The sequence below is a fragment of the Vitis vinifera genome, chromosome 11 (assembly GCF_030704535.1).
Source record: "Vitis vinifera cultivar Pinot Noir 40024 chromosome 11, ASM3070453v1".
NCBI lineage: Eukaryota > Viridiplantae > Streptophyta > Magnoliopsida > Vitales > Vitaceae > Vitis > Vitis vinifera.
Genome location: NC_081815.1, coordinates 3,717,500 through 3,744,430, shown reverse-complemented (window position 1 = coordinate 3,744,430; position 26,931 = coordinate 3,717,500). Strand labels below are relative to the sequence as shown.

At 35.4% G+C, this 26,931-nt stretch overlaps 4 protein-coding genes and 1 long non-coding RNA gene across 17 annotated transcripts; 3 read left to right on the top strand and 2 right to left on the bottom strand.

Annotated features, from left to right (window-relative positions):
• The first annotated feature begins 650 nt into the window (after positions 1-650).
• LOC100264554 (E3 ubiquitin-protein ligase At4g11680) lies at positions 651-5,332 on the top strand. Of its 13 annotated transcripts, none has more exons than XM_059740622.1 (6): positions 714-840; positions 2,399-2,918; positions 3,018-3,087; positions 4,076-4,201; positions 4,286-4,571; positions 4,954-5,332. In XM_059740622.1, exons 2-6 carry the CDS (start codon positions 2,408-2,410, stop codon positions 5,143-5,145), a joined length of 1,185 nt encoding a protein of 394 aa, XP_059596605.1. In that variant the 5' UTR covers positions 714-840; positions 2,399-2,407; the 3' UTR covers positions 5,146-5,332. The 13 variants fall into 13 exon arrangements, with proteins under 13 accessions (XP_010656375.1, XP_059596605.1, XP_002281595.1 ...); XM_059740621.1 differs by having other exon boundaries at positions 719-840; positions 2,254-2,918; XM_059740620.1 differs by adding an exon at positions 1,236-1,331 and having other exon boundaries at positions 720-840; positions 2,399-3,087.
• A 444-nt stretch (positions 5,333-5,776) lies between these two features.
• Positions 5,777-14,092, top strand: LOC132254648 (uncharacterized). The gene is made up of 2 exons (XR_009466952.1): positions 5,777-6,281; positions 13,740-14,092. It is a non-coding gene; the product is annotated as an uncharacterized LOC132254648 (long non-coding RNA).
• LOC100242271 (non-specific lipid transfer protein GPI-anchored 14) lies at positions 13,755-14,475 on the bottom strand. Its single transcript, XM_002281549.4, has 2 exons — positions 14,116-14,475; positions 13,755-14,008 (listed from the first exon to the last, which is right to left on the bottom strand). The coding sequence occupies exons 1-2, from the start codon at positions 14,444-14,446 to the stop codon at positions 13,755-13,757; spliced, it is 585 nt and encodes a 194-aa protein (XP_002281585.1). The 5' UTR covers positions 14,447-14,475.
• Positions 14,476-16,117: 1,642 nt separating this feature from the next.
• On the top strand, positions 16,118-19,439 carry LOC104878684 (trafficking protein particle complex II-specific subunit 130 homolog). The gene is made up of 4 exons (XM_059740841.1): positions 16,118-16,423; positions 17,112-17,202; positions 17,319-17,443; positions 19,386-19,439. The coding sequence occupies exons 1-4, from the start codon at positions 16,364-16,366 to the stop codon at positions 19,437-19,439; spliced, it is 330 nt and encodes a 109-aa protein (XP_059596824.1). The 5' UTR covers positions 16,118-16,363.
• Positions 19,440-26,454: 7,015 nt separating this feature from the next.
• On the bottom strand, positions 26,455-26,862 carry LOC100257646 (pentatricopeptide repeat-containing protein At1g26460, mitochondrial). The gene is made up of 2 exons (XM_010658070.3): positions 26,645-26,862; positions 26,455-26,541 (listed from the first exon to the last, which is right to left on the bottom strand). The coding sequence occupies exons 1-2, from the start codon at positions 26,840-26,842 to the stop codon at positions 26,470-26,472; spliced, it is 270 nt and encodes an 89-aa protein (XP_010656372.1). The 5' UTR covers positions 26,843-26,862; the 3' UTR covers positions 26,455-26,469.
• Between the last annotated feature and the right edge of the window lie 69 nt (positions 26,863-26,931).

Here is a 26,931-nt window from a genome sequence, read left to right as displayed (position 1 = left end):
TTTTCTTTATTATTGCAAGGAAGTCAATACCCCAATATTTGGGTTCTTATGGAGAGTTCTAAGAATTTAAGTATAAAAGGTTCCTCGGTTATAAAAAAAAAGTTTTTTTTTTTTTAGTTTTTTACATTTCAAAAAAATGAAAAATAAATTAAAACAAAATCCATAACCACCATTACATTACATTTTATACGCGAAGTCTCATTACTCTAATTTTGATTTAAATCTTAATTCTATTTATTTGTATTTTAATCTCATTTATTTATATCTTAATATTATTTATTTGTATATTAATTTCTTGCATTTTTATTTAACAAATCAAATTTCATCGTACAATTTTAACGGTCCAAATAACAATTCCTTAATGTTTTGTAAACCTTTGAATTACAAAGAAATCATAATTATTCTAAGAACCATCTGAAACGGTAAAAGCAAAGTAAATTTTCATTTATTTTGTTGGTAGTCATGGTTAAACATGTCTTAGTTAATCATCCCTGTGAAGGTAAGTAATAATGAATGAACCCGTACCATCCATATGGGGAAGCCACAAACTGACGGTCCGGATCTGTTCACTTTCTTACGTTGATCTTATAGGATAATGACGCGTCACTTGAATTGGACAACCGATTTCACTGCAGGGAAGAGACCGGATAGGAACTGATCATTGAAAAAGAAGAAGAAAAAAATAAAAACAAATATCTGACACTTAAAAATGAGCAAATTTCTAAATAGACCATCGTCTCGTACACATTTTAAAAAAAGAGTGGGTGAGAGCTGACTCTATTTTCCCGAGAAAACTGAAACTTTGAATTCCTCTTTGTTTCTCGACGGCATAAATTACGGGTATTAGTTGTTTCTCGTGCTCGCTTCATTTTTATTTTTGAATTTTAATTCCGAGTTTGAGCAAAGAGATTCAAACCCCTTTAATTTGTCTCTGATTTATTTTATTTTATTCAAGTTCTTGTTTCTTGATTCGATGGTTGTATCTTTCTATTTGTTAAATACAATTTCTTTGGTTTAATTGAGATTAATACGGGTTTGAAGATTAGGGTTTTGGGTTGGTTGGTTACGTCCCGTTTGGTTGGCGAGAAAACCAAGGGAAAGGAGAGAAAGGAAATGAAAAGAAAACTTTGAATCTTGCGGTTATGTTATTTGGTTAAAATCTGACACTAATTGAACCAAACTGTTATTTTAAGCTCAGTTGAGTGGGGATTTTTGTTTTACCTGTTCCCGAGCAGGGCAAAATACGACCCAAAGCTAGTGCTTCCCTTCCTACCTTGTATCGGCAACCAAACAGCGGGTTGCAGTGATTCGGTCTCCGATGGGCTTGCGAGGTGATTATTGCTTGTGGGTCAGTGTTGTTATTATTCTAGACTTGAGATTCAGTTGAAAATAAGGTATTGCTTTCAATGGTGATCTCCCTCTTGTATTTGGTATCCTTTGCTTCGCATTTAAGCAAGGGTAATGTAAATTTATCAGTTTAGCACGGGTGCTGGATCTTTTCATCTCATTCTGCATATTAGTTTCTTCAAAGTTCAACTTTATGCATGTTTTTTATTTTCTTTTTCTCATTTTGGAGGTGTGAGTTTATTCGATTTGTTTTAGGTATGGGACAATTGGTGTTGCAGGTGCTTAATTTCTTACCATCTTTGAGTTGAATTTTATATCCTCTGTGTTTTTTCTACGATGAGAAACTCAATGGTGGTTGTGTGGTCATGGTTCTTGATTGTCAAACACGAGATTTCTGACTTCTTCTTTGTTTGCTCCTTCAGGTAGCACTTGCGCTTTTCTTTCTTCTGTTTTTTGAAAATATATGCTTTGAAACAAGCAGGAAATATGCATCATGTTCTGTGATTTTTCATGGCTTCTAGGGGCATGTTTGGTTATCTATAGGAAATTGAGTAGCTCCAACTATTTAATATAGAATCTAAAAGCACAGATTCATTATTAAACCAGGACCACCAAAAAAAATTCAAGCCATCACTGCAACTGATGGTATGGATGAGTTCTATGCTTTCCTGAAATACTTTAATTTCAAATTTTTGTTTTAATTTGTGACAGAGGACTGCCAATTTTGGATGTGGCTCCTTTTTCTATGACTTTTTCTTAAAACATAAAACTATATTAAATACAATGGACAATTCAAATTGAATTCCTAAACATATCTTGGTTAAGTGATTCTTTTTAAAGATCTGTCTCTCCTTAACACAATCCTTTTGTTGTAAAATTCGAAACTAATGAGTTAAACTGTGGCAGCTTGTTTCTCAGGTAGGAGAAAATTTGTAGACTTGTGAACATATGTTGTATTCCACATTGGAGTCTTGAAGTTGTTGTTTAACATCACGGAAGAGCAAGAGAAAAGATCCATAATTATTGTATGCTTTCTTCAATTCTGTTTCAGTGGAATTAAATGGCTGTTTCTTCTCAAGAACCAAGTTGCGAGAGCCAAACTGACAGGTATCCTTTGCTCATGGAACGGCCAGAAAACTATGAGAATCATGAGCACATTGTTGACATAGTCAGTGCTAGTGATGCTTCCTCATCAAGCTCATCTGATGAAGATTCTGCTCATGTTTCAAATCCAACCCACCATGAAAATAGACCATTAACTGACGCTTGGGTCCCCATATCTCAATCTTCCCCATCTTCCTCCGATGTATCAGAGTCTAGGAATTCTTCAATCATAACCAGAGCTCATGGGCCAGGGCGTCGTCGCTGGAGTCCGTTTAATTCAGGGTTATGGATTTCCATTGAGATAGTTTTCACTACAAGCCTGATTGTTGCATCCATAGTAGTATTGTCCTTGTCAAGAGATGAGAAACCACAAACTCCGTTGTTTGCTTGGGTTGTGGGTTATGCAGCTGGATGTGCAGCAAGCCTTCCTATTCTTTTCTGGCGTTATCTTCGCCGCAACCATGATGGTGAGCAAGGTTTAAATCATATGCTTCAGGGTTCATCACAAGGAAGTACTACATTGGAATCTAATTCGTACATAACTATCTCATTGACCCGGTCTGCAGCAGAGGAAAATCTCCCAGATGCGTCTACAAACACTTGGAATGGTCATACTATGGGTGCTTCAAATGCTAGGTAACCACTTGTTTATTTGTTGGTTGTGGTATATTTTCATCTAATTCTACATTGGTCAATGTCTATTGATTGGGGATAGGGATTTTCCTAGAATTCTATTTTAGCATTCAGTCATTTACCAGAAGTGCTTTGTGCTGTTCTACCCAGTTCATTTGATTACATTAATATGTCAGAAAGAGACTTGAGGCATTAATATGGATTTGAGACATTTCTGGATTTGATGAGAGGTATAGCTTAAATTTGTTTTAGTTATTGGAGTAGCTCCCAATTTATTAACCATTTCTCTCTAAATTCATTCTCTCATTAAATTATAACTACCATTTCTTGCACTCAGATGCTTGCAACTCAAAACCATTCTTCAATTGGAATTTATAATAGATCTCTGATGTGTTACATCTAAGTATAACTTCTGAAGAGAGAATACTCACTTTCTTCAGAAACAGGTGCATCCTATTTCTTCTCAGATGGTGGAAATAATACATTGAATCCCGACTGGTCTTAACTAGGCTGCTTTCCTTGTATAAAAGTTTTGGATTAGTTTCAATTTACTATGTCAATAATGTTGATATACATGTGCGTGTATATGTATAGAGTTGTACATATACATGGGCACGAATGCATTTATGTATTAGATATTTTAGTTCTTTAGATGTTTCTTTAAACACTTGAATCTGTTTCTTTTCGATATAATGTGTTTTGAATACTTGATTTAAACCCATGATGTAAAAAATATGATACATCATGAACCAATTCAGTCAATCCATTGTCCTGAAGATTTTGTGGTTGTATGGACTTGACATATGTATATGCACACACAAATGCCCACATCTTACATGCTTTGCCCAGGTTTGTGTGTGATGTGACAATTCTCATTCTTAATTGGGATCTACATAGTGTTTGTAAAACTGTGTTTCTATGCATGCTTTGTATTAGAATCTTAATTATGAAAAGATGTAGTTTCCCTGGTAATATCTATTCTTCTCCACAGGCTCAGTGTATTAGCAGACTACTATAAGATGGCCCTGGATTGCTTCTTTGCTGTGTGGTTTGTGGTTGGTAATGTATGGATTTTTGGAGGACACTCCTCTTTTACCGCAGCTCCAAATTTGTACAGGTATTAGTCAATTCTTGCTTACATATTGACCCTTTATTTTCACTCTGCATGAAAATCCAACCTGTTTCTTGGGATTGCTTGCAGGTTATGTATTGTGTTTCTTACCTTTAGCTGTATTGGATACGCTATGCCTTTCATTCTATGTGCAATGATATGCTGCTGCTTGCCTTGTATAATTTCAATTCTTGGCCATGGGGATCTGAGCCAAGTTAGAGGAGCCAGTGCAGAATCTATTAATGCTTTACCAACCTACAAATTCAAGTTGAAGAAAAATGGAAGTGGCAACAGTGGAGAAATTAGTTCTGGAGTTGAAGGTGGGGTTGTGGGAGCGGGAACAGAAAAGGAGCGCGCTATCTCAGGGGAAGATGCTGTAAGTCGTGAGATGCTTGTCTAGGTTTCATATTCTGTGATGTGATTAGGGAAGTGTAGCCTGAAATGCTGCTGCCTTATAACCATGCATAGCCGGGTATACAAGTCTGTTTTAGGCCTCATCCAGCCCTGATCTGTCCCTACTAATGCCTGACTCGGGATGGAGCAATGATGGGTTTGATGAGCCCTAAATTCTAAAACGAAATGGTGACAATTCTGGAATCTCAATATCCTATACAGGAGCGGGGTGGCAAAGCAATAAGATTTTCTTCCTGTGTTTGTGACCCTGACCCGTACTAGACCTGCATACTTACCATCTTTACTTCAATTATCTTCTTAACAGTTGGGTTTTGATGAACAGGGACTATTTTTAATCTGTGCAGGTTTGTTGCATTTGCTTGACAAGATATGCAGATGATGATGAGCTGAGGGAGCTGCCTTGCTCTCATTTCTTCCATAGTGAGTGTGTGGATAAATGGCTGAAGATCAATGCATCCTGTCCCCTCTGCAAATGCGAGGTTGGTGAGAATACTGGGAGTTTGCCATCTTCATCAAACTCCTCCCAGCAACGATGAAAGATTTATGGGTTAAAACTTCCAATCAAAATTTAATGTGTCTAAGGATGAAAGTATTCTTCTCAAGTTGAAATAACCATTTTTCAACTGATCCCTGTGTTATTGGCCATAAACTGGATCTGGTCTGTACAGTTGAGATTGTCTAGTTTCTATCACAGCCTTGTATGATATACAGAAAATTTCAAAACCTGCCATATTGCTAGTTTCTTGATGGATGAGTAATTCAACAATGAAGGGGGCCTTTGACAAAAGAATTAGCCATTTAAAAATTAAAAATAATTTTTTTTTGGTGAATTTCCCTTTTTTAAGAATGTTTGCCAACATTTATTTTAAATTATTTAAAACTAAAAACTATACCATCAAAGAATCATTCAAGTTGTTTAATAATAGGATTTGGTTAAATATTTATGACAAGACATACAACTGAATTTGAAAATTTCCAAGTGCTTTTTTTTTTTTTTTCAATTTTATTATTTTTCTAATAAAATAAAAGATTTTATCAAAGAATCTTTTTAATACAATAAACAGTAAATTTATGAAAAAAAATTCTATTTAATTTATAAAGAAGTTGTAGACCCCTATTTGGGTGCTATTTCATGCAGCTCATTCTGGCCACGTGTCATTCCCGGATTAGTCAATATGGGATCACTATAGTGGAATTGATGGACTAATCAGGGGAAGACACCTGTAAAGGGAAAGAATCTTCTAGAAGGGAAAAAGGTTTTCTGTTATAGGAAAGGAGGTCGTCTGGCAGGGTGGAGGGGAGGTACCTGGGCTGTTGGCAGGAGCTCTGGGCAGGCCGTTAGAGATATTTGGGAGAGGGGCAGAGAGCTTTGGGGAAGGGGGGAGGTTCCTGGAGCTGGAGAGGAGGATAGTTTAGCTTGAGAAGCGAGGGAGGCAAGCGAGAAGAAGAGACAGAGCATATTTCTGGAGCTGGAGGGTGGTTTTGAGGTTGGTTTGAGAGATATTTTTGAGAAAAAAAGAGTCTGAGGGTAAGGAAGGATCCATAGTCTGGAGCAGGGATCTTTGAGAGGGTAAATGAGCAGTGGAGGGATATTTTCAGCTGGTTAGAGAGAGTTCATGAAAGCTGTTTGAAGAAAGACACGGAGGAATAGCCTTGGAAGAGGGTGATACAGGTATTATTCATGTAATCTGAGGTTTCTTTTGTGTTCATGGCATTTTATTATGTTTACTGGTTATCATGAGTTTCTATCTTGACATATCTATGCAAGCAGGTGAGAATCCTACCTATTTTCTTTCAATATTTGTGTTCGCTCACCCTCATCCTGCATTTGGTTTCTAACTTGTCTTCTGGACTCTGTTTTATGAGTTGTCGGTCATCTTGTTTTAATTTCGATCTCTTTGCAAACTATTTGAAATCCCATTTTGTTTTTTTTATCCACCTCTGCGTCATAAGCTCGTTAAGTGAAATATGAAACGCAGCTTTCATGAGTCTTTTTTGTTCTTGCTCTGTGCTCTGTTTTGCAACCCTCCTCTGTTCCTAGTATTTGATCATGAGGAGGTTGCTCCTTATGTGTGAAGAAGAGGGTATTGGCTTTAATATGTCTGGATTCTCAAGTTGTCCATGGTGGTAGAGGACGTATTCTGGGGATCAGATCCATGATTTTGTCGCGTTTGTGTTGTTGGAGGAGTGACAATTTCCCAAGGGCAAGGATATCGTTTAATTTTTTTACCCTAAGGCTTCGATTTCACCACTCCTCAATCAATGCACAGAAGAAGGGTAAATAGTTAGCAAACCCCAACTCCAATCACTTGTTCGGATCATGAAAGAGTTCAGACGCTTCCATCATGCCCAAGAGATATCTCCATGTATGACTGACTGTCGGTATTGCACATCAACTCCGAGTGAGGCAGCAATCAGATTGGACTTGATCCTCATGATTCATGGACAAGGGTAGGCAGAGACTTCCAGTGCGTATGGTGCTCTTCTCAGTGGCTGTGTGTAAGAGAAATCTGTGTAGAAAGCAGAAGCCACTATGCAGAAAATGAGAAAGATGAACTTTGCAATATCATCTTTTCCTTACAATATGTTGATCCACGTTTACTCTCAAACTGGAAATCATGGCAAGACTGAGGCATTGATTCAAGAAATGCAAAGGAAAGCAATTCCATGTGATGCATTCACAGTAAGGAATCACGTGTTTGCTTATGTTGTGGCATCTGATATTTCTGCAATGGAAGGGTTCTTGAATCGGATGGGGGAGAATCCCCATATTTCTGTTGATTAGAATATGTATTCAGCTACAGCGAGTGGGTATCTGAAAGTTGGGTTGACTGACAAGGCCTTAGAAATGTTAAAGAATATAAAGAGCAACACGTCACCCTAAGTTCCCTCAAAAGTCTCCATTAAAATCCAAAATTCTTACCTGCTCATGGGTCCCATGTGTACGTGATTATTATGCATGCATCCAAGGCTATCCTTCACACTCCCATTACCATATCATGCCTACAGTTCGTCATCATGTCCCCACCCATTGCTATCATACCCATGCATATACCCATTTCCATGCCCATGCATGCCACCACTTCTTTCTAAACCCATTTAACCCTTTCCATTACCCGTTTCATGCCGACATCTTCCTCTCACTTTCACAATTCCTATCCTCATGTCCACTACCCTTCCATACCCCTGCATATCACCAACTCCTACATATATATTGCCATACCCCTCATACCCGTTATATCCCTACATTGTACCACCATCCCACTTATCACCTTTACCGCCCATCATTCATCATTTACCCTTTAGTTCCATCTCCCACGTGCTTGGCGTTCACAGTGCCTGGCCACCTTGGTGTATATGTGGTTAGTTTTGACTGGTTCCTAGCCTGGACACCCTCCATACCTGGTAGTCTCCACTCAACTAGAAGAAAATATCTTAGTGGACAGCAATTCGAGAATACGGTTCCAATATGAAGAACTTGCAGAGGCTATAGATGGGTTTTAATCACAGAATCTTTTGGGCAAAGGTAAATTTGGCTGTGTACAAAGGCTTCCTAGCAGAAAAGAAGGGAAAGCATTCCTTATATTGTACTGTTGCTGGTTTTGTTTCGGTTTGGATTGATATTATCCCAAAAGCTCCAGTTTTGCCAAAAGATCCGAGAATAGACGAAGCAATGAATGCTAGAATCATGGTACAATCTTTCAAACAAGTTCAAGGTGCAGTTGCAGTGGAAACCCTTCTATCAAACTGATCTCATTCTCCAAACAAGCAGCTGAAACTCTGATGATAAGTGGGTCTAGTCATTTATGGTCGGACTCTCCCGGGGATTGAGCACATAGTTACACAGTTGTGATTACCCAAGTACTAACATGAGTGAAGATCTGAGATTTCAGCAGAGGTGGGAATTGTACACATGGCAGATAGAGGATGACTGGTATTGATGGTGAAGGCAGTGATGATCTTGAAGGCCATGAAGGATGGGATCCCAATGTTCAGTAGAGTCTCACAAAGCCATTGACTGACCTGGTGACCAGTCATACGTACACCCAGCTGCATGGCTACCTTTTGGGCCACGTGTCACCTCCCATTCCCTCAATCTTTTGGTTTAAAAAATAATTTCCTGACACCTTTCTTGCAAATAATTTTTTAATGTCGATTTTCAAATAATTCAAACTCATCCATTTTTCATCCTTAGTTTTTTTCTTAGGTTCCAAAAATCCATTTTTCCAATAAAATTTTGCTGCCACTCTTCTTCTTGGCAAACCATTTTCACATCTCTTTTGTTTTTTTAAAATGTTTTAAAATAAGCAAGAATCAAATTTTGTAATTCCTAATGATGGAATTTACGAATTTGGTTCATGCAAAATAAACGGGTTTTGGTGGGGGCCCAACATCAAATAAATTTTCTTTAAAATAAAATTGAGTGAAATGACACATGTGCTATTGGTGATTTTGTATTTAGTTTAGTGACATGTATGCTATATCATATGATCATTCTGTGTTAATTCACTAACCCTGTTCCATGATAACGCGTTGCCGTTTGCTACCCAGGTACGCATCCACTCATATTCTGGTTATTTTCTATACATATTCTGTTTCTCATATGTGCATGATTCGATTTGAGTATTCATTGATGTTCTTATTGATTGCCACGATTACTTCATTTTATTAGTAGAGACTCGACTTTAGGGACTTAAAGGGGTGCTACGGTCTTTACCGTACCTTCCCGATAAGTAACCTGACCCCCGAACCCGATCCGGTTTTTCATAGACCGCCTTTTCCAAAATAAGGAGTCACACTTAGGGTTTTTCTTTCTTATTTTGTTTACCCTTTAAAAATAAAACAAAAATAAGTGGCGACTCCAAGTCATTTTCAAATAATCAATAAAAATCAACTTTTCAAATAAAAATCGAGCTCGCCATTCGAGTGGGAAACGCATCTAGCAATCGAAATGCGGGGTCCACAGAAGTATTTTTATTATTTGTAAGGTTGAAATTGAACTCATCTAAAACAAAATATTTTTTATTGTTAGTTCCTTAAATTAGAATTTTAAAATTTTCTGAAAAAGTGGGTGCTGACTTGCTATTGTAAAAATATATGAAAAAAAATCTCAAATTTTTTAAATGTATTATCATCATCTATTTAAAAATAATTCTAAATATATGTACTTTTAAATGATTCATTTAATTATTCCCTAAATTGCTCTTTTTACTTGTTATATTATCAACATCAGTTAACAACAAGAGTCTTCCACATAAATATTTTTCTTTTTTTTAGATATTATTATTATTATTATTATTATTATTTGGGATTTTTTTTCTTTAAAAGCAAATACCCGTGAGAAAAGTTAGATTTTTTTTTTCTCTTTATAAACAAACATCTTACAGTAAAAGTAAGATAGTTTGAAGAGTATGGATGTTAGAAGTAGTGAAACCCTGATAGACCGTAGATAAGTTTGAGTTTTGTTGGAAATAAAATTTATAATTTATCTAAAAGGAAGGGAAACATTTACGTAAAATAACATGACAAATTTATTAAAAATTACATGTATTTCAAATTATTTTTAAATAAATAAAGATAATACTGATTGAAAAAATTTGAGGTTATTTTTTTGCAAATATTTTCATATTAGTGAGTTAAAACCCACTTTTCACATTTTCTTATTCATGTCATTATCTATCTATAATAATACAAGATGTTTTACACTTTTTTCCTTCCTAAAATACCCCTATTATATCATTTGTTTTTCTCTTTCCTTAATTTTATAAGTTTCTAAATTATTTTTATCATTCTAACATCACTTCCTCTTATTATTTATTACAATTATTAATATCAAATTTTTATGTGTAACATCCATTTATTTAATACCATAAAACCATTCGATTTAGTCTTCATTACTATTTGTGTAACATCCACTTATTTAATATCACAAACTCATTTAACTTTTATTCTTATTCTAACTATTGATAGATTAAATTGGCACTTATCCTATTTATTTATTTTTCTTTGGATGTATATCATTTTTTTAATTATCTATTATTTTATATGGAAAATTGATTTTGTATGTTGGTGGGTTCTAAAGAAAAATGCGAGATATCTATTAAATTGATATGGTCTATTGTGACTAACAGAGTAATGAAGATGAATGATTTTAATGACTTTTTTCTTTTAATAATTTTCCTATTATATTTATTGTGATTTATTAAATAACAAAAATAAATGGTTTTAATGACTCCCTAAATTTTTCTTATTTTATTTTACTTCTATTCCATTTTTATTAGTTGATAATAATAAGGTTAAAAAAATTTACTTATTAAGTTATTTTGAAATTGTAACATCTTATTATTATTGCAATTACTAATATAAAATAAATTCACCCACTATATATTATTCATTATAATCATTAATATTAAAATTATTTTGGCCATTATTATTTATTGTAATTATTAATATGAAATTTATGGGAGTAACATTTGTATTATTTTAAAATTTTCTCATCATCTAAGTCTAAAATCTCATATGAAATTTATTAAAAACCATATGAAGCAAGCCGATTTAGTCAACCTACATTATTCCAACCTCCATTTGACTTAACTTGAGTGAATCAGTTGCAAACCAATCCGTTACCCTGTCCGATTTAGTCTTTCTTAGTTTAATTTTCTTGTTTTCTTGGTCTTGGTGTACATTAAGGAAATTAATTAAAAAATTCTACATGTTTGCATGAAAAAGAACACAACATGCCAAGTGCCCAACATGCACACACAATCACTGGTACGAGGATTTGGGAGCGTTCACACTACTTTTGTCTTGAAGAATTTGGGCATTTAGGGATAGTGATAAGTTCTTTTAATTGACATGATTGAATCAAAACCCTTGATCATTAGGAGCTCGTTTTATAGTGATTATAATAATTATTTTTAATCTTTTTGACACTTAAAAAATAACTCTTTTAATAAAAAATTTATAGTGTTAAAAAGTTTAAAAACACTTCCTAAAATAACTGTTAAAGGGACTCTAATTTGCTCTAGCATACCGACATATCAACAATATGTTTGCTTTGGAGTAATGATAAGGGGATTAATTTTGTTGAAACAAGGGTATATTTTTATAGTAATGGAAATGAATTGAAGCTACCTCTATGTTAATGATAGAACTTAATTAATAATCTGAATTAACCTATATGAAAGTCTATCATAAAAGATTTTCTCACGATCAAAGATCTATTAGACACTCTTGAATATAAAGAAGGTAGACTTAAGGATATATACTTTAAGCCGTGAATAGAAGAAGATGAACAGGATTAAAGAAGGCAACTGCTTGTAATAAACTAGTACAACTTCTTACCATGTGGCAAATGAAACTAGTGTATGCCATTATCTCTCTTAGAAGTTGAAGTCAATATTTAAACAGATCGTTGGTAAGAAAGTTTTTGCTAAAGAAGTTAGTGAACATGAAGTTAAAAAAAGGAAATTTGGTAGCTGATTACTTGAATGTGTTTCAAAGCATAATAAATCAGTTAACTACCATGAAAATTGCACTTGATATCAAAATGCAAGCCTTTTTATTGTTATGCTCACTAACATGGTTTCAACTAGTCACAGTTCTGATTCGATCAAGTGAAATAGACCGGATTATGGTCGAACTGGAATCAGACCGATTGAACTGACAGTTCAACTGATGAATCGGATGAATCGGCTAGTTCTCTTTGAACCGAACGGTTCAACCAATTTTTTTTATTTTTTTTTAAGCATCAAAATGACATCGTTTTGATGACTATTAAAATATCTTTTTTACCCGTTGCCTCCAACCAACTCACCCTCACAGCACCCTAGCTCCAGTAGCAGTTGTCAACGCCTGCGCTTGCCTTGTCCACACAGCAAAATACTCTTTCCTCCCTCCCCCAACTCTTTCACTTGCAGATTAAACTTCCATTTTTATTTTATTTTTTTAAATTTAATTTTTATGTTTTATATTTAATGTCTTAATTTTTTTATTATAAATTTAATGTCATGTTTAATATTTTAATATTTATGATTTTTTTTCTTTCATTTTTTGTTTATTTATTGCACATTGATATTTTAATTTATTGAAATTTTTGTTGATTTTCAAATGAAATTCTAATTTTTAAATTTTAAATAAATATTTGATTTAAAAGTAAATTATTTATTAATTTTAATAATATATAAAATATATATCTATGATGTCATCGATTTGATCGCGGTTCAATCGCCGATTCGACAAATGAATCATGAACAAGTAACTTTTTTTGTTTAATGACTGGTCCGATTTTGAAAACATTAGTTCTAAGTAATACAAAATTTCTAGAAATTGTGAAGAATAAAGTGTTTAATGACAATGCAAAATTCCTAGAAATATCTTTATTGCTTGTAAAATAATACATAATTATATTCAAAAAATTAATTAATCATACACTTTTCAATTTTTTATTGATAATTTTTATATGGGCTAACATTAATTAAATAATTTGTATTTGGAAAAAAAAAAGGGTTAATGGATAGTCTATTATATAATTAGCTCAATTAACTAGTGGTCATATTTGGATTGTGTTTTGCATCTTTTGAGTAGAAGTTCAGTTGAGTGGTAAGTGTAGACTATGGGTCTCATTGAAGCCCATTATGGGAGGGCCCAATGAGAACCTAATATTGAATTATGCTAAGTCCCCTCCCTAATTTAGATAAAGGGTATTTTTATTTTCTCATAAAGTCACCATAGTTGTTATCAAGATCATAGATAGGAAGACTTGGTTGCAACAATCAATCACTTATTTTTTTTGTGATGACTCAAATTGATATATTCTTTATAGTGATTTTCTATTGTTAGTATCATTTAATCATGTACGATTAATTTACGTGATTATGTAAATATTCTACATTTTTAGTTCTTGTAATTTAAGAGTAAAACTTTTTAGTAATTAAGCATTGATTCACCAATTAGATTGCATTATATAATCTTCTCATTCCATCACAAAGATCATCACAGGACAGATCAACCGATCAACTGTTCTTATTTTATTATCTTATGAAAGTAGAAAGGGAACAAACTGGAAAACCCCGAATCAATTACCTACTACTAGTGTTCCCTCTCCAAACTCCTAACTTTGCCTCCTCAGGTGAGCCATGAAGGATCAATTGGCAGTTGAGATGAACATCCATGCAATTGAAGCCATTATCATCAGCAAGCTTCCACTCCCAAACGACTTCAACTTTCCTCCACCATTGCTCGTTGGAGTTGCCTTTGAGTCCGCACTTGAACTGGACCCAGAGGAGGAAGATGAAGTTGAAGTTGAAGCTGGTGGGGAATCTGTGGAGGACTCTGCACTTGAATCTGCTTCTTTAAAGATCTTCGCGTCTGCTGAATCTGGTGGAAGGCTCAGTAAAGCTGTGAACAACACAGACCAACAAGACATAATAATACATCTGGTGTGTTAATTCAAACTTCAAAGACAAGCAATACTTATTCAAAGATTTTGGGATAGGAGAAATTACTTGGGCAATCAGAGACTTTGGCATCGATGTTGCAGGCGGAAGGCATTTGAAGTGCCAAAGTGGTGTTGACAGGGAGGCCCAGAGAGGGATCAGTGCTCTCTTTGATGAGAACGCACAGGCACTTAGGCTTGCTGCTCTTCACTTTCTGGGTGTCTTGGCAGCACTGCTGCGTCGGCTTCTTTGCAGTGCCACTCACAAACGGAATGCAAGCAGCAAGGTTTGTGAGCTGGTCCGCGCAATCCTTCTCGTCGTCCTCCATGGTTCCCATGGATCCCACCACCAACAAACCCACCACAAAGCTAAACACCATCACCTTCTTGCTTCTCCCCATTTTGTTTTTCCCCCCTTGTATACCTTCTCCCTCCCACTCTCTTTGAGGCGGTTGGCTCCCCTTTGTGGGCTTGCATGGGTATTTATAGGGTTAGTTAAGTTAGGTACTTATGAAATTCTAGAGGCTATATGTAGACATATTGATGAGGGTGGTGTGGTGATTGATGAGGGATACAGCAACTAGATGGCCCAGCTGGTTAATGTATACCACGATCGCCTCGTGAAAACTGGGTGGTCCAACTGGGGATTTTCCTGCTGAGTCAACTAGGACACTGTATAGAGCATAAGTCAAGTCTTCCATGTTCCATCCTCAGAGGTTTCAATAATTCATTGGGTATTCAATTTCTTCCTATGCAAATTTTGTTCATAATTTTTCTGAAATCACGGCTTTTTAAAACTGAAAACATTAATCACGGGCAAGCAAGAATTCCGGGACTCCAGATGGTTTGGGATTTGTTTTCCCCTATTTTTTGTGGGGTGGGGGGTAATTTGAGAAAGGAAGAAGGTTGTCATTCAATGCAAATTTGGATATGGATATGGAGAATGGCAATGGCAGATGACTAACTCAGTTCAGGCTTTGAGAAAAGGAATTCCATCTTCCAAGGAAAATCAAAACGAAATTCAATTCTTGTTTGGTGGTTATATTCCCAATGAAATTCCCATTTATTTCTCATGTCTCACTTGTAATTGTTCTACCTCTGTCCTGCTACCTCTGAAAATTGGGATTCATCGACCATATTGCATGCATTGCACATATTAAATGATGACCGATAAAAAAAAAAAACGTCACAAAAGCAGGCATATCATCAAAGTTCATCTGCACTCATTAGCTTTAAAATAGCGTTGAAATTGAGGTTCAACAAATACGATTATTCGATAATTTAACAAATTTATTCATGAAAACATTACCGTCTACTACAATGGAGAAATTAAAATACAATATCAAAATACGACAATTCAAAGATCTTAAAGTTAAAGTATTTAAGAGAGTATAATCATACTAAAACGATGAAGTGTACATTTACACGGATATTAGTGTATTATACTTTGTTTTTTTTTTCAAAATAGTTAATGAAATAGTGTAACTAGGAATATCATTTTTTTTTGGTGGCACCAGATTTTTTACCAAAGGACTAGTAAGGTTTAATAATGTATAGGGAGAATTGTGTTTTGGGCCCAGCTGGGCCCAAAAATTAACAAATGGTCCATATATGTTACAGAATTAAGCCCAACACCCAGACAAAGTCTCAAAATTGATAAGAAGGCTATACAATTTATAATATGCCGAAAATGCCCTTTGCTGGCTAATGTAAAAAAAAAAAAACAAAATCCATGTTGGATTTGCAATTCGTTTTCCCCAAAATTGAGAGGCGTTTTCACATTCCTGAGTGTTTCCCTCGTTTCCGCCCAAAGAATGCCCTAATCCTCTCTTCATCTGGAGTTTGCTGACCATCCGATTAAAAACAAAATCGACGTTGGATTTCCATTTTGTTTTCCCCAAAATTGAGAGGCGTTTTCACATTCCTGAGTGTTCCCTCGTTTCCGCCCAAAGAATGCCCTAATCCTATCTTCATCTGGAGTTTCCTAGCCATCCGATTTTAGGTGTAAACGGTGGAGTTTTTCATCTCTGTCAATCCATTGGTGTCGACGATCACCACCGGATTTGGGTTCTACACAGGATGAAGCCAAGACACCACAACCAGAGAGTGTGTTGAACATCAGATATGGAATTGCTGGTAATAGAACAATCGGAGCTCATATGCCTGTCACTATGGAACCTGTTGGATCTGAGGGTTCTACACAGGATTTAATCTTCAGGAGTGCTCTTGTTTTACAGAGACCTGTGATGGATCCGTGCCTTGCAGTTGGTTTTCTTCCTCTTTCTTTAGGAGGCCTTAGAGTTGGGTAGCTAGTAACCATGAAATGGAGAGTTGAAAGGTTGAAGGATTTTGATGAGAATGCAGTTTCTCAAAACAATGTAAGTGAGAGAACTTTTCATTCTAGATTACTGCTCAAAATGATTGATTAATTTAGGACACCAGGTGTTCCTTTGGTACTTAGGGTTTAACTTTGAGAGCATGATCACTCTCAAGCTAAGTCTGTGCCATGCTGTGGTAAATCATCGCCTTAGTAATTTCATTTTTGAAAAAAAGGGCTTATCTATTAATCTCCTCCTATTCTCTTTTCAAGTGAAGTATCCTTAAATACCCTGATGTTTCACATTTTTTCCGACTTTGCTAAAGTAAACTAAGTTGTCTGTGGCATCCTAATTTAATTTTTTTCATCAAGATAATTATATTTTTAGTTAAAAACTAGCTCTAGCACTATTTTTCAATTGGTTAACACTAGCTCTAGCACTCGATCCATGAAAGTCTTAATGCTCTATTCACAATATGAAATTCTTTTCCCAGGGTAACACTAGCTCCAGCACTTGATCTATGAAAGTCATAATGCTCCGATCACAATATCCGAAGTTCTTTTACTTGGGTTCAATGTTAAGAAAAATTAGATAGTAACTCAAGTTGGGGTATTTTGTGTTTGCTGTTAAAATCTAAAACTGTGTTTGGGTATTATCCTATTACTTACTGTAAGGGATATGTGACTTTAAGAGGAACTGTTGTGCACATTTTTCGGACGGATGACATAACCCTTTCCTTGTGCAACAGGATGAGGTATTATACGAAGTCAATGCAAATTCTGAGAATTGGATGATTGTCGGGATGAAGAGAGGCCATGTATCACTCTCAACAAAGCAAGGTTATTGAATTACTTTTTATTGATTTTGTGGGTTTTTGTTAAAGGAAATCATCATAGGATCTTATTTGTACTTAGCATTTTTTATGACATGTTAAATATCTCTTTTACTGTTATAGGTTCGAGGATAGTTATTTCTATTTTGTGCATGCCACTGATGGCCGGATACGTACATCCCCCAAAGCTTGGGCTTCCAAACGTAGATGAGGCAAATATAAGTTGTAACCCTGCTGGCCCCCACCTGGTCTGTGTTTTGCCTCCTGTTTTCAGCTCTTTTTTCTATATTCCAGCATGATTACTCAAGTTCATCATCCATTTCCATTATGGTTGGATTGGGGTTTTTCTTTTCATTTCATTTCATTTCATAAAAAAATTATAATGATAGATATAGATATTAGATATCCGATTTTTGTTTAACGTTGATATTTGTAAATCTGTAATTTTACCCCCAACAGCCAACCAAGATCCACACCTCCCAACTGCTTGGTGGTTGATTGTATTTTTGTTTGCTTTTCAATTTTCAGAAAATCAAGAGAACTCTCATTTGAATTGAATTTGGGTTGGGTAACTATCTGGGTGTTTGAAACATCTGTGAGTGGTGTAATTTCCTAGCTCATGTACAATGGAACTTTGGACTATTACAATGTTGTAAACAGGAACAATTTTCTTCTTAGTTGATTTTTTTGTTGTCATTCTTCTCTGTTTTCATTTTCTTTTCCAGTGAGGATTGATGATTGACTCTTTGGGTTAAAGAAGTAAGCTAGTTGATGGCTCATTTCCTTGTTTATGGTGTTATATGCATAAACACATATATTCTACCTAAGCATGCTGTGCACATACATATATGGAAAGAGCTCATGTTTCTGCAAACTTTTAACAACTAAAATGAACATATGGTTTGTGGTTTTAGAAATTCTGTTTTGAACCTTCTTTTCGGAAAAAGACATGTGTGAGACATGAGCACAAGAAAGTGTTTTAATACTCGTTTTGAATATATGCATAAATATATGTACTTGCATGCTTACTACATATATAGAAAGGAATCTTGTTTCATCAGAACTTTTGATGGCTAAATGAATTTATGTGTTGTGGGTTTTAAATTCTGTTTGAGGGGCAAGACATCACCTCAAGAAGCATAAAAATACCCCTTTTTGAATAATACCACAATTAATGAGTAAAATGCATTTTAATTGACATCCTAACTAGAAGGTTGGTCGAGTCTTGGGGCTCCAGATGAGGCACAATCACTTTGATTTGCTGAACTTACAAGATATTTGCCTTTGCCTTGACATTGGATGTGATAATGCTACAAAATTATTCCTCCCTCATGATCTCAAGTGTTTGGAAGTAAAACTATGAAAGAGGCTGGGTTTTCCCAAACTTAAAATTTTAGTGCTGAATATCAGGACTCAATTTCAGTGTTTTTCGGTGGATACTCCTCATAGTAAGAGGTTTTGTTAGAAATATTGTATATGCATCAAGTACTACAATATACTAAAATCTTCCTTCAAATTTTTATGTATTGTTGTATGGTATATGGTATGGGGTTATTGATTCTCGTTTTTATGTATTGCCCTATTTATAGGCACGATGCACTATTTTGGAATTTTTCTTATTTAGAGTTGCTTTCAGTAACCAACTTAATTGAAAGTGCACTTTGAATGTGGTTTTTTTTTAGTTGTTATTTAATTCCATCTCTGTGTCTACATTATCGAGCATTTCTTATTTGGAGCCTCATTAAGGATGACAATTTCTGTTACATTATTTTACGTATTGGGGTGACAAATTTTTTTTTTCAATAAAGCGAGACTTTCCCTATATTTATTTCCAAGTTGTGAATTAGTCCTGTTATCGCATTATTTTCTGGTTGCACCTATTTCAATGTGCCATCAATTTCTAAGACGTCATAAAAATTGTCTTTCAATTTGTCCTCAATTAGATATACTTGTTACACACGTTGTCCATATGGTTATTATCTAGTAATTTATCTGGTTGCCAGTTGGATAATCGATCATACACGTGTTTGCTTCCAAATTGTAAGCGTTTTCCTAAAATGCCATATTGTTATGTATTTCATTTATTTTTTCCTTACAACTATGATTATGGAACACCATTACCAAATTAATCAAATAGATTAATTGTCGAAATAGTCAATTGACCTTTCCCTTTATTATTAGTTTCTCCAGGTCATCAATAACTGCAATAACACCCATTTCCAGTGCCCATTCTTCCAAGGTTGAAGCTTACAACAATCATTTCATTCTTCTATGGCCACTACGGAGGTGATGTACGCTAAAACTACTTGTTACTTTACACATTCAATCCATCTGAATCACATTACAATTTGGTTATCATTGCTATATTGTTAATAACATCTAATCAATTTTCTTTTAACTAGTTTGAAATTAAATTTGCCTATGCCAATTCGTTAACATGTGACAGGAAATCTTGGAGAAGTACTATGCAGCAGAATGCGCAATAAATTCATATCAAAAGGGTATTCAGCAGCAGCTTGGCATCATGCGTGGTCTGATCCATAGATTGGATGCTCGAAGAGAAAGAAGTGTACATTCCCCTACTGCTGGTCACTCGGGCTATGCAGCGGATGAATTTCCCGAGGCCGAGCATGATTCACCCTATGCCCGATATGACATGCCATTCCATCGCACTGAAGAAGTACCAGACACTCCTATTCGACATCTACCTATTATTGGGGCTCGTATGGAGGAGGTTGCTGTTGTCAGCGATACTCGATTGTAATGATGTATTGTTTCATAATGTCATGTTTTTCAAGGCTCCATTGTAATGATGTATTAGATTATGACAGAAAATGTTTTTTTGGTCATTTACAATGCCACCCTCATTCTTCTATACAAGATTGGTTCACGATTTTTATCAAACTATAACAAGCAAGGACTCTTGTTTACTATCATGCATTCATCTTGAGATTGAAGGATAGGCAAGGATGTTAAATGTTGGTATAGTTACTAGAGCCCTTTAGATATCAATAGTACAATAATGAAAGAAAAATGGTAAGAAAAATGATTTTCCCATGTTTAATTATATGATAGAAAATAGAAAAAAAATTATATTTCTCACTAGTAAAAAATTTATGCATTATAATTTATTTAATCTTAATGTAGAAAAGTTAAAATAAGTTAAATAAGTTTGAAGTAATATATAAAAATAATTTAGTGACTTTAAATCCATTTTTTATTTTTCTTCACTTTTTTATTATCTTCTACTTTTCCTCTCTTTTTATTTTCTTTCCTCAACTTTTTTACTCAGATTTTTTAGAACAAAACATAGCCTAAGAAAATGGAATGAATTGATCACTTGGTTAGAACTAGGATGATGACTCATAACCAAAAAGTGTAATCCCACATTACCAATATTAGTCATTTCATTGCATTGTTTAACAAGTTGATTTTCTTAGAACATCCAATATAAGAAAAAATATTTCATTCTCTCATGAAATGTGAGTTCTCAAAATAGTTTTAGAACTGATAAAATTTTTGAATTAATAACTATTAAAAAAATTAACAAATTTGCATATTTTGGAACTCTTTTATTAGTGAGTTGGCATACTTGGATTAAATTCATAAATGTGTACCATTGGTTGAAGTAGTTGCTGACTTCCTAAAAACAAGTTTTGATATATTTCCTAATAAGAGGAAAAATCCAATGAAGGCTTAAAGAGGAAAAATATAATCAAATTAATTAAATTGACAAGGGAATTAAATTAATTATGAGCTACCCGTAGATGGTCGACCGGGGATGGATCCGGTCGACCGGTTACCATCGACCGGTCGACATCCGGTCAACGATATTCATAGCAAGCAGAAAGGGCAACAACCGGTCGACCGGTTATCATAGACCGGTCTATGACCGGTCAACGGCCGGACGATGATCGGTCGACTACCGGTCGAGGCTAAGTATGTGCTGCCAGGTCTCTGTCCATGAAATAAATACTGGGCGACTGGATATAGGTTTGCAGTCGCGAACTGCTCGCTGATTCTGGCAGAAACCAATATAACGCATCCATAAGCATCCTCTTCCCGGTTGAAGTGAACTGTTGGACTCTCAGAAGCCGAACGTGCTCCGATCGGGTACGGGTGAACTAAAATAGTTAGTTAACAAATAATGTTGGTGAAACGGGTATGAAACGGGTAACAAATAATTAATGAAATGAATTTAATATTAAAAATATGGGCTATGAAATTATCTTAACAAACATGATTAATGTATTTAATGACTTAATAAAATCATCAAGTAAAGAAATTCTTCAGCAAACTTGGAGAATGACATGAAATGAGAATGAGCCATTATTTGTCCAACAACCAATATAAACGGAGGAAAAACAAAATTTAAAAACAAGAAACATGTGCTGACAAACTGCGAAATAACCAAAATTTAAGTTCAATACATTGGAATTTTAATTGGAATGAAATGCATAATTACATGTCCCGAAACGTATATGAAACTATTTGATGAAAATAGTTACAATGTAAAAACTTAAAAGAAGGTTGGTATCTTATTATCCAACTCTTAACATAGATTGGCTTCCTATAAAATAAACTATCTTGATCATTTAGACTTCTCTGTTTTTTCTCTTCTCATCTTTCATCTGATGTTAAGCCTCTTATTTTGAAGTATTTGTATTAATCGTGACAAAGCTCCCACTTCAAGAATCTACCCACCTGCACACATAAAGGGAAAAACAATTAGTTCAATGATAAAAGATCATTTATTTGCTTCATCTAAAAACGAAAAGGAAAAGGTGCAATTCGACACCCTCATGTACTCGTTTAAGTTCTCCTATTATCCGTCACTCAATACTGTGCACATAATTTTCCATTGATGCAGAGTCATAAATCCGTCTTACAAACAAAAAAAGTCAACATATTAATAATTTAAGAATATTGGAAGGATGAAAATTAAGAGAAAATAAACCTCTAAAGCCATAAAATGTGAATTAACTATCTGATTTTGCATGAAGCTGTTGAATTAGAAACCTTAAAGAAATTTGTCCTCACATCAACATCAAATGAGAGTTTTTCATAAAGGCAACAAACTGGCTTATTGAAATTATGTGTTGTTACCCAAGATAACAAGGCGAATAGAAGGAGACGGAAATTGTTTGTCATAACACTTACCAACAATAAGTAAACACCACCATCAACGAATTTTTTCAAAAAAAGTTGTAATCCTTCAATGTAGGTAGGGTTGTACACACTTGTACAGTTAGCACATTTGGGTTGTACAGTTAGTGTAAATGACTTGTACAGTTATGCAATCCACCGAAGGGACAACCGAACAAGTGCATATGGGTGGGGCAACAATGTTTCCATTCTCGTGGATGAGGGAAAATGTGGAAAAACTTAACCCTCGTTTCGGTTCCTACGCATAAGTAATGTGGGGGAGCTAAAACAATGAACTAACATGGTAGATATCAAACAATATACGTGGAAGGAGTGTGTTGTCAACCGATATGTGTGAGGAATGTTCACGATGAGTGGAAAATGTTGATGACTAAGTTCTTCAAAATCACTTGAATTACCTTAAGGTACACACCCTTGTACACCCTTGTACACCCTTGTACATTTAGTACATTGGCCTTGTACACTTTGTGTAAAGGCCTTGTACACTTGAAGCAATTGCACATAAATGCAACTAAAGGAGCGCATATGGCCGGGTTAACCACATTCCAAAGATATGGGTGAGTGAAAATGGTGCAAATGAAACCCAATTTAGGTTCCTATGCAACATAAGTGGGCTACCACAAGGCATTTGAATGTGTACGAAGGGAAATGAGGAATGAATGTGAGGGATGTCCCCCTAGTAAAAAGAAGAAGGAAATGAGCAACGATTGTTTTCAAAAAAAGTTGAAATCCTTCAATATAGGTAGGGTCGTACACACTTGTACAGTTAGCACATTTGAGTTGTACAGTTAGTGTAAATGGCTTGTACAGTTATGCAATCCACCGAAGGGACGACCGAACAAGTGCATATGGGTGGGGCAACAATGTTTCCATTCTCGTGGATGAGGGAAAAGGTGGAAAAACTTAACCCTCGTTTCGGTTCCTACGCATAAGTAATGTGGGGGAGCTAAAACAATGAACTAACATGGTAGATATCAAATAATATACGTGGAAGGAGTGTGTTGTCAACCGATATGTGTGAGGAATGTTCACGATGAGTGGAAAATGTTGATGACTAAGTTCTTCAAAATCACTTGAATTACCTTAAGGTACACACCCTTGTACACCCTTGTACATTTAGTACATTGGCCTTGTACACTTTGTGTAAAGGCCTTGTACACTTGGAGCAATTGCACATAAATGCAACTAAAGGAGCGCATATGACCGGGATAACCACATTCCAAAGATATGGGTGAGTGAAAATGGTGCAAATGAAACCCAATTTAGGTTCCTATGCAACATAAGTGGGCTACCACAAGGCATTTGAATGTGTACGAAGGGAAATGAGGAATGAATGTGAGGGATGTCCCCCTAGTAAAAAGAAGAAGGAAATGAGCAACGATTGTTTTCAAAAAAAGTTGAAATCCTTCAATATAGGTAGGGTTGTACACACTTGTACAGTTAGCACATTTGGGTTGTACAGTTAGTGTAAATGGCTTGTACAGTTATGCAATCCACCGAAGGGACGACCGAACAAGTGCATATGGGTGGGGCAACAATGTTTCCATTCTCGTGGATGAGGGAAAAGGTGGAAAAACTTAACCCTCGTTTCGGTTCCTACACATAAGTAATGTGGGGGAGCTAAAACAATCAATTAACATGGTAGATATCAAATAAAATGCATGCAATGAGTATGTTGTCAACCAATAAGTGTGAGGAATGTCCCCCACGATTGGAAAAAGTAAATGAGCAAGTTCTTAAAAATCACTCGAAATCCCTTAAGATACACACCCTTGTATACCCTTGTACAGTTGGTGTACATGCCTTGTACAGTTGGTGTAAATGCCTTGTACAGTTGCAGGAATTTGACCTACCTACAACTTAAAGAGTGCATATGACCGGGTTAACCACATCCCAATGTCATGGCTGACTGAAAAGGGGGAAAATGAAACCCAATTTACTTTCCTATTCATCATAAGTGCGCTAACTAATCCCCACAGCTCACCGTCTCCACCATACCCATTTATTGCCTACACTATAAAGCCAACAACCAGATTATAAAGTGAAGAATTTTCAAACAGGTGAAATGCCATTTAATAGGAGATCTTTTCGAAAATATTCACTGTAAGTTTCTTCAATTTACTTACCTCATGCTTCATTGCTATGACCCGAGATGGATATGATCAAATCAAAATGTGAGAGAAAATAATTTACACCCACCGTCATTTGGATTTTGAAATGATGATGATGATAAAATAGATGCAAGGGTTTTCTAATTTCTGACTTGCTTACAACCCTCGCTTGCCGAATAAATCGATTGGGGGACATTCACAATGGCCATCGTCTTTGATCATGGTGTTTACGGAGAGAGATAAAGGGGTAGGAGGGTGGTGACCCTTTTCGCAGTCAAGTGACATGGCATTTCACATTTAACACAATTCTCCCTTTTAATTTACAACAATCTGACTTGGAAAATTAGAAGGGTATATAGGTCACTCAATATCTCATAGCCTTTCTATAAATTCTATAACATATATGGACCATTAGTTAATTTTTGGGCCCAGCTGGGCCCAAAACACAATTCTCCCGATTATTAAAAATGGTCTAGAGTCAAAATTCTCTTCCACATAGCTGTCCACACAAAGAAACAACCATAAATCTTTAGTTGGGAAAACAACTTCCTCTCCAGTCATTAGCACATGGTAAGATTTCATTGAAAATTCCATCTTATTACAACCTTACATCGCAAAATATCTCATCTTCCTGTATGAAATAAAGATGTTAATAGCTTCCAAAGTATCCCTTGCCAAACCTAACGCCCTGGACATCACTCACAAACATCAAATTTCAAAAAGCCCCACCTCTCAAAAAGCCCTAATAACTCAACCAAAACCTCTCTGTCCACAGCAATGGAAAACAACTCAGGAAATCTGACATGCAGCAGCAACTCCCCACACCATATATCATGACAAAACCTAACTCTTCGCCAATCACCCAAAGAGAAGGAAATGAACCTCATGAACTCATCCCACCCCTGATTGATGCTCTTCCATGAATCTTTACCATTGAGAGCTACTCACTAAGTCAATAATATGGTGGACTAGACAGAAAATTAAAGCATGGAAAGAAATAAAATCCAATAATGCATGATTTGCATAATTTCAAATCTATTACTCAACAAAACATAACCACTGGTAATATTTTCCTCTTTGCCTATAAAAAAAAAAAATTGATAAAGGACGAGAAGGGGTTTCATGTATATGTGTGCCTGTTTGTTTTTTGACAAATAAAGGTAAGTGTATATTTTTTATGTTCCAGTTTCAGATTCATTAAGACTTTGTTCAGATCATGGAAAGTGCTATGGGAAAGAAAAAACAATAGTCTCGTTTTCCATAGAAAATTGATGACAATTGAAATATAATGAAAATTATTTAAGAACTTATACATTCTTAAATTCTTTATTCTCTATAGAAAAGAAGAATAATATTGGAAAAGTATGCTAGAGAAGTTTAAGCTTTTTTTTCTTCCTTTTCCATTTTTTCTCCCAATTGAGTTTCCCTCCTACTTTTCGCGATCTAAATTCAACCTAAACGACTAAAAACAATAAAAGTAAAAACAAACTACAACCTAATCAGATTTCAGTATCACTTTATGGAAAATCAACCAACTATAGTAAATGAATTGTGAGAACAGAAACTTTTACAGATAAGAAGACAAATCGTGTCCAAAGTTTCAAAACCCTTCCTGGAGCTTGCCATTACCAAAGGATGTAAAGATGTAAAAGGTGAGAATATATCCTCTTCTGCTTCTTTGGGGGAGTTCCTATAAGCGGTTTCAAACTCATGCAGAGAGCTGAATGCTCTCTGCAAATTCCCCAATGCTGCATCGGCATATATTTTTGCAAGATAAGATTCTGGTTGAGGTGCCTTCTTTTGACGCAATGATCTCGTAGGATCGCCCATGATGCATCTACAAGAGTAGAACTGTAAGTCTTACCAGCAGTTCCAAGTGCTGATACAACAAGCCCCTCATCCACAGAGAGTAGAACATGACCCCTTGCATTCTCACCCCGAGCAATCCATCTGGCTATGAATTACAGGGCATAAAAAGCTAACTTGCTATTATCCTATTACATCGCAATATCTGCAATGAAGATGCACATGTTCCAGGAGGGAGAAAGAGCTTTATTTTGATCCATTGTCTGGTACACACTCCAGAGAAGCGAGGTCGGAAACAGAAACATAACCAGAAAGTGTTCCTCCTAACACAGATGATCTAGAAAAAAATTCTAATTAGTCATGTACCTTGCACCTCTCTATAATAGACACCAAAGCATCCAGCCTGCCTTTGTTAACACAACTTCTCACACACTCAGCAAAAACCCTCATTGACAACATATAACCAGATTTCAAAGTCAAATCAACATATCTCAAGGCAGCATCAATCTGGTCTGTCAAAAACAGCATACCAACAACCAATTCATATGACTCATCATCAGGCATAGATTCTTTTCCTGTCTGCATCATCCTGATATAAATAAAGTAAAGATCCATCCATAAAAAATACTTGTAGAGCGGGCTCCCTGAGGCGG

Bases quoted from the DNA above. Each gene is read 5' to 3' on its own strand.
- LOC100264554 (XM_010658073.3), top strand. From the start codon at position 2,408: ATGGCTGTTTCTTCTCAAGAACCAAGTTGCGAGAGCCAAACTGACAGG. The intron at 3,088-4,075 runs GTAACCACTTGT...TCTTCTCCACAG, and splicing joins ATGGGTGCTTCAAATGCTAG to GCTCAGTGTATTAGCAGACT. The intron at 4,202-4,285 runs GTATTAGTCAAT...GATTGCTTGCAG, and splicing joins GCAGCTCCAAATTTGTACAG to GTTATGTATTGTGTTTCTTA.
- LOC100242271 (XM_002281549.4), bottom strand. From the start codon at position 14,446: ATGGGGAGAAGCAAGAAGGTGATGGTGTTTAGCTTTGTGGTGGGTTTG. The intron at 14,009-14,115 runs GTAATTTCTCCT...TGTTGTTCACAG, and splicing joins CAAAGTCTCTGATTGCCCAA to CTTTACTGAGCCTTCCACCA.
- LOC104878684 (XM_059740841.1), top strand. From the start codon at position 16,364: ATGAAATGGAGAGTTGAAAGGTTGAAGGATTTTGATGAGAATGCAGTT. The intron at 16,424-17,111 runs GTAAGTGAGAGA...CTTGTGCAACAG, and splicing joins ATGCAGTTTCTCAAAACAAT to GATGAGGTATTATACGAAGT. The intron at 17,203-17,318 runs GTTATTGAATTA...TTACTGTTATAG, and splicing joins ATCACTCTCAACAAAGCAAG to GTTCGAGGATAGTTATTTCT.
- LOC100257646 (XM_010658070.3), bottom strand. From the start codon at position 26,842: ATGCCTGATGATGAGTCATATGAATTGGTTGTTGGTATGCTGTTTTTG. The intron at 26,542-26,644 runs GTACATGACTAA...AGTGTGTACCAG, and splicing joins CTATTATAGAGAGGTGCAAG to ACAATGGATCAAAATAAAGC.